The sequence below is a fragment of the Netta rufina genome (assembly GCF_964035555.1).
Source record: "Netta rufina genome assembly, chromosome: 2".
In the NCBI taxonomy this organism is placed as follows: Eukaryota; Metazoa; Chordata; class Aves; order Anseriformes; family Anatidae; genus Netta; species Netta rufina.
Genome location: NC_140124.1, coordinates 109831784 through 109842579, shown reverse-complemented (window position 1 = coordinate 109842579; position 10796 = coordinate 109831784). Strand labels below are relative to the sequence as shown.

General features: G+C 36.6%; 1 protein-coding gene across 3 annotated transcripts in view; it reads right to left on the bottom strand.

The window, feature by feature from the left end:
• Nucleotides 1-2673: 2673 nt before the first annotated feature.
• The window catches only part of MIB1 (MIB E3 ubiquitin protein ligase 1), a 75185-nt gene continuing 67062 nt past the window's right edge, over nucleotides 2674-10796 (bottom strand). For 2 of the 3 annotated variants that reach the window (XM_084282025.1, XM_084282026.1), the window contains exon 21: nucleotides 2674-7694. In XM_084282025.1, the coding sequence (XP_084138151.1) occupies nucleotides 7554-7694 (141 nt within the window). In that variant the 3' untranslated portion in view covers nucleotides 2674-7553. Of the gene's footprint in view, nucleotides 7695-10462; nucleotides 10590-10796 lie in introns of those variants that run through there. The other variant, XM_084282027.1, reaches the window with a different exon arrangement.

Sequence of the window (10796 nt, the reverse complement as noted above, 5' to 3'; positions counted from 1 at the left end):
GGGAGAAATACTCCGACGTTTTAGGGTGCCCGAGTGTCACTGCCTAAACCAGCTCAGTTTTAAGTTCGTATACTGAACTCCCACGGGTTTATTGCTAAAGAAAATTTAGTGAAACGGTGTCATAGTTTTGAGAGGGGTCAGTATAACCTCACAAGGGTATTTTCCTGACCTCATGCTGTTTTGCAGGGAGCTAAATTTTGTATTAACTTCTCCAGGGCAGTCAAGCAAGCTTAAGCAAACCATAATTGTAAGAAGTAGATTTTACACTAAATTTCCTACAACTTTGTTTTGAATTATAGCAGAACAAAAGTTTTACATTATCAGCTGACACATTTCTTGGTTCCTAATATGATTAAACCTATTTCAGCACATCACAGCATTGCCCTCTAGAGACTGCTTTTTAGAAGAATTTCTGAGTATCTCCTGGCAAGCCTGGCCATACTCCTCCTTCGCTGCAAAGGGAACGAAGTGTTTAAATCCCTCAGGTAACTTCCAGACAAAAGCTTTTCATAAACACCAGTAACAGCATTGATAGACTTCATTCTTTCAAAAAAAAAAAAAAAAAAAAAAAAGGTTTCCAGTGCATGCTGCTGTATTGACTTGAAATAGGCTGCACGAAGCATGAAAATTAGATCTTCAACAGTATCGTTCCTGACTGAAATTACCTTTCCATATTGTGGAGAACAAAGTCTGGTAAGGAAACCTCTCTTTTTTAAATCAGATACTGCTGCTAACATTTCTCCCCTGAATAAGATGAAGTACACTCATGAAGAACCACCCTCAGCATTTACGAAACGTCAAATCTGAAGGAAATCTCCACAGCCATATTTTTTCTGCCTTAAACATGCTGCATGTTGGAAACAGCTTGAATTAATTAGGAGTGCAAGGTGCATTAAGATACAGAGCGGCATGTTTGTAAACTGCCCTTTCTTTTGGGTCCACCACCCTTCTCAGTGTGGAGGAAGCCTTCTCAAATCTACAGACATCAATATCTAACACCAGCCACACCCACCGTGACCAACATTAGGGGCTGAAACCCTAGAGACCACGGAGACCACATCCTAAAGCCTATACTAAAGCTGTTGCCATCACTTGATGCAGTATACCTGAGATGCAGTAGGCATCTCTCATTTCCCTAAACATGAAGATGAGGGCTGGGAGAGAAAGGTCCCTCCCACCTGGTGACACTGAACAAGTACAAGTCTATGGGGCCTGATGCCATACACCCCAGGGGCCTGAGGGAACTGGCTGAGGGAGTTGCCAAGCCTCTCCCCATCATATCTGAGAAGTCCTGGCCGTCAGGCCATGTGGTGACTGGAAAAGAGAAATATCACTCCCATTTTTTGAAAGGGTAGGATGGAGGATTTGGGGAACTACCTACCGGTGAGCCTCACCTCTGTACTTAGAAAGCTCATGGAGCAGATCCTCCTGGAAGCAATGTCAAGGCATATGCAGGACAAAGGTGATCCGAGACAGCCAGCATGGCTTCACCAAGGGCAAATTGTGCTGACCAGTCTGGTGGCCCTCTAATGATGATGGAGTGACTGCATCAGCTGACGAGGGAAGACCGACCAATGTCATCTGCCTGCACTTCTGTAAGGCCTTTGACACAGATATAGATATAGATATATTTTTGAATGTATCCATTAAATTGAATCCTAAAAGCACAAACTTTGGTGCAGTAAATGCTGTCTCAGAGAATGTAAGCTACTGTATCTGGCAAGAGATTTTTAAGTGATCCCATTCATATAGCCAGATCCGTACAGGTTGTTCACTAACAAGATGGAATCTAACACAAATTTAACAGCAACTCTAATTAGTATAATGAATTGTGTACAGATACAAAAATTTGCACAAAAAAAAAAAAAAGCTTAAGGTCAAACTTTTTGTTGTTACAACATAATCTGCCTTCATACTTCTGCTGTGTTATTTAAGAAATATTTGAGTATCTGGAAAATTCAAAGGCACTCAGCATTTCTGATGTTGCTGTAAACTCACTCTTCAGTGGTATATTCTAAAGAACCAGAATGTTTTGAGCGTTGGATTACAATCTCCCTCACTAGATAAAGTCTGGGGTCTTTAAAGATTACCTGCCAAGAACCCACAGTTACCAGACATTTGTTCAGGTATACAATTTTCTACTTCTGTGGCAACATCTAACTTCATTACAAGTAGAATCAAATTAAACGAGCTAAAAAAACACCCTTCCCAATGATGTGTGCACAGAAATCAGTATTAATTCTGTCTCATTACATCTTCAAATCAAAGCTATTGAAAGCCAGCGTGTATCTTATATAACAAGTTTTATTAACCATACAGTACATTAGCATTTCTCTTGAAAAGCTTAGACCTTGCTAAGCAGTTTTAATGAAAGCAATTATATAATGCTATCTGCATACAGAAACCCACTACATTCACACAGACAACCTTAAATTTCTCCAATAAACAGTCATGTCAAAAGCTACAATTTACTGAAAATACAAAGTTGGTTTTAACAGAAGCAAAAATGTTCCTGTGGTTCAGTAAAACCTGTTTTGTAATATGAATAATTTGCATTCCTGAAGACATGAGGCTTGGGACAAAAAGTATTTCCTAGAAGCTCAAAACGAGACATTTTTGATAACATGAAATGGCATGCAAACATAAGAGACTTGTTGCTGATTCTCTTTCTTAAAAGAAAAAAAAAAAAAAAAAAAAAAACAACAACTTACTGGGCCAGAATAAAGCAGGCATTTTTACACGTTGGTTTATACAACAACCTCTCCCTTGACACCAAAGACATCCCCTACAGAACATTTTGTCAGCTTTCTTTCCCACCAGTGCTGCTTCTGTACATTAGTACGCTATGCCCTTCAGAGCCCCAGGACTGGTGCAACAATGACACACTCACAGGAAGTTTAGCAAAACCTAATATTGCCGATTTCCTTTACAGAAAACACGTACAAGCATATAAATCCATGGCAGGGGCATTTCAGTTCTATGAACAGAAACTCCTCCAAAGATACTTGCACTCTGTAAGGACTCGACAGCTGCTGCCCATCACTTAGTTCTACCAAGGCACTGTACAGTCACCGCATCCACAGTATTCCCCACGCTGTGCTGAAGAATATTGTGAATTTCTTTAAGTTGTTAAAAAGCCCTGAGTCAGAACTTTTTTTTTTCTTTGTTTGTTTTTAACCACAGGCTCAGCTATAAAACCTCTAAACTTTTTTTTTTTTTTTTAATTCTAAAACTTCTGTGATAAGTTTTGTTTTGTCAGCACAAACAAGGTACGAAATGCATAAAAAGACAAGAGTACAGATTCCAGCAACTTCTGCAAGAATAATATACAATGTACACTGTGGCAAATCATACAGCTCGGTCGTACGCAATTTATACAGTCAGTAAAAACCATTCGCAATGAATTCAGACATGGAAACTGATGAAGCAAAATAAAACTGAAATGTTCCCCATCCTTTCCCAAAGACAAAGAATAACCAGCAAAGAATTCAATACTTTGACAGAAAGGAGGTAGCCTTACTAAAAGTTAGGATGGAGTGATATTTTAAGTGAAAACTTATGTAGCACAAAGAACAGTATAGGCTTTTCGGTTCATCAGCTGCTACTGGAAGAGTAAAATTAAGTTTCTGACACGTAATGTGCAGTATTACAGAAGAAGCTTAGACAGATCACTAGCTCAAAGCAACTTCTTCAAACAATGTAGTGTTTACAAACACTGCAATACTGCTAGAAATAAGTACGCATACATAAAACTTCATCTCTAGAAAATAGCTACACGATAAAGACTTATATTATTTTAAAAGACCATTTCACGTCTTGAGAAGAAGCTAAAATACTGATTGTAAGACTATGCTAACAAGGCACAAGTACTTGTGCAAATCTGCTAGATCCTTACTCAATTCAAGTTAAGAGCAATAGTTCCTAATCCATCTTTCTTATTTACAAAGTAACTTCTTTATTCTCCTGCCTACTTTTTCAGTATGCTGAAAATCGGATTCCTCCAAATCTTAACATACCAGCAGAGAGTATTTCAACAAATGCAAGGCATGGACCAATAGCCCCAATTCTAAAAAAGTGCCAAATCGGTTCAACAGGAGCTTGGGTACAGCAAATGATACACAGTAGGTTGGAAAAAAAACAATAACCACACAAAAGTTAACAAGCTACAACTATTTAGCATGTTGTATTAGCCTTTTAGGTTGTCTCCATACCCTTAAATCACCATGCACTGATGTGACCATTTATGTATTTCACTAAATTGAAAGAAGTGCTGTAACCATCTGTGCATACCTCACATCTGAACAATATTTATTATCAGGTGTCTTCTTGATTTGCTTGGGAAACAAGTGGAGATAGTATATGCGATTTAATTTCAAAACTGCTATTAAATATTAGGGGACAATCTTAAGAAACAAAGCCTGCAACCCTTAAATTTCAGTGTATCAGAGGCCTTACCAATTTTTCATCTCATTTTCACTTTGCTCCCCAATATTAACGATAATAACGAGATCTATGCTTTCATCTCCTGCTGAAGACAGATGCACGATAACATACCCTCAACTTTCCTGTTTGCTACCTATGATCCTCTTTGGCTTTCCAATCAAGCTTCTGTTTTTCATCCTCCGTGTTTAAGTGTTACCCAATTGAACATTTGCACCCTGTGCACGTTGCCCAGGTGAGCCAAGACTCAGGGGAGTGGATGAGCTCGCTAGCTGCCTCAGCAACACCAGGTCACCTTGGGCAGTCAGAATCCAAGGATAGTGTGTGAATCTACAGGTCTGTCCTAAGTGACACTGGATTTTCAAGTATTTTTCTGAAGTCTTTTGAAAGGCAAGTAGCGTAGTTAGTAAGCAAGTATGTTAGTTAGTTTACCTTGTTTTGTTTTTGTTTTTTCTAATTGAGCTGTTTCTCTTAATATCTTGATAGCATTGAGTTAAATCCCCAACACTGAGATATTTTAATTTCATCTGCCACACTACACCGTCCAATGGGTCCAGTTACTAACTTTTATGCAGTCATATACACCTGGTGTGACTGCAGCACAGAAGCCTGGAAATGCTCCTACAGCGATACCTTCAGTCACTGTGCCTACATCCATATGACTGTGATGACATGCAAATATTAAGTGTTATAAAGTAACTTACAGCTTCTGTCATAAAGTACAAGCCTAACAACATTACCTACTCATGCTACCACCTGTGCCTCCTGCAGACCCCGAGTGTTTAACATTCAACTCCAGTTTTCCACACAGGATGCTTTAGATCAGTTCTCGCTCAGGTGAATTATTTAATTTTTAATATGAAGTTAAACTACTTTCAAGTAATTCTGACTTCTTCCAGTGAGAAAGAATTAGGAAAATGTCAGCTGCTATTGAGGTTTCAATTTTGAGCTGCATTATCATGAAGAAATCCACCCTGCCTTTGTGCTGACCATATAGAGAGGTTCCCTTAAAAGGTAAATAAGAGACAACATTCAAAATGTGTCTGCCAGAACTAGAGGAAACTGAGGTACAGATCCGAGGCACTCCAGGACAAAACTCAGAATGGATGGACAAATGGCACGTCTTATGACCGTATCATGTTTGGAGGAACACTGACAGAAGCTGAAGCCTACTGTAGACAGTTCAGTTGCCAAACACTACCAAAAAAAAAATCAGTGTTAGTGACATACACATTGTCCAAACAAAACCAGCACTGGACACTTGTGTGCAATCAGAGCCTAAGTGGAGATAGTGAAATAATGAAATGAAAAAAAGCCTTTTATCAAAAATTTTCCAAAGCTCCTTGAAATCTTGGTATTTTAGAACAGGGACCCAAGCAAGAAAAGGGAGGGCTGTTCAATTTGGTCAAGATGACAAATACATAGATTATTTAAGAACAAATGACTACTAGTATACAAAATTAAACAGGATGTTATGCTGATTCCAGATAATGATTGTGTCATCAAAAGACTGAGATTAATTTTTAATTTTTAAAAAGGAGATCAGTTTTATTCTTTATGCTTACTTGAATCTTCCCCTGAACTACCCCTTTTGCCATATTTTTGCCATATGCAATGGAATAAGAAATTCATCTTAGCTGCAAGGGAGGCACCTGAATGACTCCAGGTTATATTTCTTTGTTGTTCTGCATTCAAACAAAGCCAGCACAATGGCAAAGGGCTACATAAGCTGCACTCTGTTAAATAATCTGCTGAATCTCTTAGGAGTAAAGCCCACATTCCTGTTAGCTGCAAGCAACCTTTAAATTAGTATACTTCCTTCCACCCAAAAAGACAGAAGGAGGTACTTGTTATCAAAATGTTAAGTTTGAAGCCCTCACAGTAGTACTTTCAGGTCCATGAATACGTCTCAGTCACATCAGTGACAGCTATCTCCCTCAGCTGACTTCAGCTCACCTAGGCATGGCTCAAAATTAACTGCTCTTCCAGCAATATTCTGAACTGCAATATTACCTATTAATAGTTTGTCACTAATGTTCTGGTATAACACCCAGCACAGATGAATAAGCTGTATTAAATCTTTGCTTTTGCTCTTGATACCCTTCGCCTGGAGACAACGCAACTAATTTAAGAGAGGAAAATAATATGTAGCTTGCTTCATACGTCATAAGATACAACATTAAAGGTTAACTTTTGCAAACTTCATCTGTTTTTTCTAATTTGTAGACCCAGAATATTTAAATGGCCCTACGTATATATTTGTTCCCCCACAACTGACCAAATTCACTCATCCGAGACAGATCAACCAACCCACTGCTCCTATGTTTTACTATCCAACCAAGTTAAAAACAATTCCATGTGTAACTGTGTGGCTAGCAGACCCAAGAAGTTCACTAGTTACGTTACCTTGAACCTGTTACACTAAAGTGCAGTTTGAGGAATGCAACATCTCCAAACTACTTTGTTTCTTTTTTCCTGTTTCTTTCCCAACCCATCCTCAGAAAGGGCATATTAAAGTTTAAATTAGCTTAACATTGTATTTTGAGGCCTGGTCTTAGTGAAATAGTAGGATATTTATTATTACTGTTTACGCACTTTGTATTGACTGTGCATTATTGTGTATTTCAAGATAACAATTCTTGTGAATCGTAACTGTCACAGGAAATCTGAACGTTCTCCAGAAAAGCGTTAAACAAAAAAGCACTACATATTTATATTCAATAATAACTGACAATATATTAAAAAAGGGGCAAAAAAGTACATTGCTTGACACCTTATACATACATTACAAAACACGAAATAAACCAAAACAAGATTGTCCCTTTACACTTTAAGGGGAAGAAAACAACAGAAAGAAAACTAAAAAAAGACTGCTGTAAATTAGCTTCAGGCTCAGATCTTAGTTTTAAGAGTAAAGTTAAAAGCTGACTGTTCAAATACTGTTCTATTATTTGGTGTGTTCACAGTCTTTAAAGAATTACCATGTAATGAACCTGTGCTACAGTATTAGAAATGTTTTCTTTAGAACCTTTTACTGCCTTTCAGACTTGCAGAGATTCAAATCATTCAGATGTCCTTATTATTCATGAACTATCACTGGTTCGTTCCACTGTTTAATACAAAAGGATCCTTCGTTCGATTGCCTTGCGGCATATCGGGCATTCGCTCATTCGGTCTCCACAAAGCTGACACGTTCCATGGCCACAGAGAAAGATCATATTCTTCAGACGGTCCAAACAGACAGGACACATGGTCTGTAAAAGATTTTGACAGGTTACATAGTCAATGACAGCAATGATGCAGTATTGAGAATGCAATAGATAAATTACTGAAAATTAACAATAAATATGCCATCTTAAGTGTAACAGATCATTGGCATAGCATAACCCAGTGACTGAGCATATATTCCAAAACCTTATTATTATTTTTTTAAAACATACATTTTTACATCACATTGATCTAAGGTTTTGGGGCTTTTCATGACACAAAGCTTGTGCTTTTTGTTGCTTTGTCTGCTTTATGTTTTTTTTTTTTTTTTTTTTCCTCAGATGTGATCTCCAACTAAGGCAACCAAGTAGTAGGTTGATACCAAATTTTCATTATCATCACCTAAATTTGCAAAATTAAGACACTATTCAGCAACATTCCCTTTTACATGATGTAATCTCTCAGGGAACAAAAAGCATAAAATTTTATGTCATGCAATGCTCAGGTAAATGATTTACCAATTCATTCTCAGGCTCCCTAGCTAATCAGGTACTTACCTTTACAGAAGACGCACTAAACATATGCAAAAAAACAATAAAAATGCTGCATAATCAATCTTTAATGAATCTTTACATGTAAAGATTCAATTCTGATAATTGCAGTCTTTACTAATGGAAATAATCTACATTTTCTACAAAAAGAATACCAAGTTGTATATGAAGAGCAATTAATAAATCAGTGACCTTCAGTCATAACAATAGCACAGCAAACTTTTAAAAGCCTTTTTAATTGATGAATATTAAAGTGACAGCCAATGCCCAAAAAGATCTAAAGCTCTTCAACAGCAAAGTTTATTTTGTATTGAATAAATAAGGAACAATGTCCTTCACCTGTCATATGTAGAAATTGAAGTTTTTGTAAGGCATGTTCCTTCACCATAAGTATATTGTAGCATATCTTATATTAGGATTTCATCTTAAGAGGTTTATCAAAGGTTAGTAAATGAATAGATATTTAACATATGATAATTGTTAATATTGTTCTACAGTCCAACAAATCACATCTATGATGTGCTCAGAACTGAGACACACTAACACAATGTATATTTTATATATAATATGAAATGCTAACAGGTACAAGACTTCAACCACAAACTCATTTTATCACTGCCTTGCACTTGTGACTTGTTTCTATACTAACTGCCGGGAGTTTACTTCAGTTTGTTCATTTTTGAGAAATATAGGCCATACTAGGAACCCTGTCCAGTATAATCTTAAAATATAGTTTCTATGGAATTAATAGATATTACTTTCTAATGTTGATTGCTTAGATGAAGACAAAAATAAAAAATAAAAATAAAAATAAATACATATATAAATAAAACAGAGCTGAAATTTGCATGGAATTTGGCCACATGCCTATTTTGATTTCCAGGATATCAATATAATGTGCTAGTAGATACGTCAAACTGCCAGATAAAACCTCATGTCACTTTGTTATACAAAAAAGGATACAAAAAAAAAAATTAAACAAACACCATGCTCCAGTTTTGCCAGAATTTCTAAACTATCACACCAAAACAGTCTCCGAAACTAAAAATATGCAGATTGACTGTCTGCCAGTCCAGCTTATCTTCCCATTCACACCATGTCATCATCTACACTTCCCAATGGAAAAATTAGTCAGTAACCTACCGTCTTCAGTATGAATGAAACAGCTATCAGTTTCCAATGAATATGCAGTTGTCCTGTGACAAGTATCCAGAATCTAATACCATTAACCTGATGTCCTTTGATAAAGGATTGAAAAGCAACCCAAATCTTACCACTGGAGAAAAATAAAAAACACAGCCCTTATTCTACATTCTTAGCTTAATTATTTGCCCTTGTGTCTAAATACGTTAGAATTACTGAAATTAAATTACCTGTTTTTCTCCAAAATGCTACATGAACATTTGAAAAATGAAAACACCCATCAAGGGATACAAAAAATATCTTTTCAAACACTGTTGCTTCTGATGAATTAATTCAGTCAAACACAGAAATACTAACAGCTTCATCTTATAGATCTCTTCCGCAATTGCATATGCAGTATTAGCAAATTGCCCAGTTTCTCCTGCTCGCTACAAACATGGAATATTTAAAATATATGAATTGTTTTATTTCTTAATATGATACTACTTCAACATTTATGCTACTTCACAAAGTAGGAAAATTATTAGTAGCCTTCATTACTTAACTACCTGCTCATATGCACTTTTACAGGGGAATAAAGTTCATTATATGCCTTACAGCCAATTTGTGCCACAGCAGCAGGAAATAAGCGGAATCTATTTCCAATAGCTTGCTAGAGTGTTCTCCGTATGAAATCACATTTTACATCTTTTATCTGCGTGTATCATTTGACTACCGTCTTCTGAAGGAAAACAAATGGTATAACATGGCACTATATCTGTTATATGTAAAAATAACTTCTGTGGATAAGTAAAAGCAGGTCTGAAAGAGTACTTATCACACCTTTAATTATAACTTGGCCTGATAATTCAAATAAATCATTTTTTACCACTAACAAGATGTTTTAAACTGCTTGAAATATTTCCTTATTACTAAAAACATTTTCTCCAACAACACACAGGTGGCACAGTGACAAAATAAATTGATTTTTAAGTAGAAAGAAGGTGATGTAAGTATGGTGAAGGAACATACACAAGGTATTAGATAGATGATGATGATTATGTACGAAATGGGGTGAAGGTATCACAATTACAGTCAAAAGGGTTCACATTCAGGGAATCCCTGAAGAATGGTGTGGTCGTCAGATGTGGGAGATTCAGCTGACATCAGGCATCACTTCTGCTTGGCACGAGAAATGGTTTTAAAAGCTTGCTGCACTAACATATTAGATTATCATTGAAGGTATGAGTTGAAACAGGTTTATACCTGCTGAAAGAGAACAAATTAATTTTAAGTACAAAACTATCATTGTAACCAAAAGAGCGAACTGTTAAAGCACAAAGCAAAAGAATACATGACTGAAGTCGAATGCTATGCATCAATTCAGGCACAAATTTAAAAGATCAGATGACTGACTGTAATCAAATCCTACTTGCTACTCTTAAGTGTGACACAAAACTTGCCTCCTCACTCAAA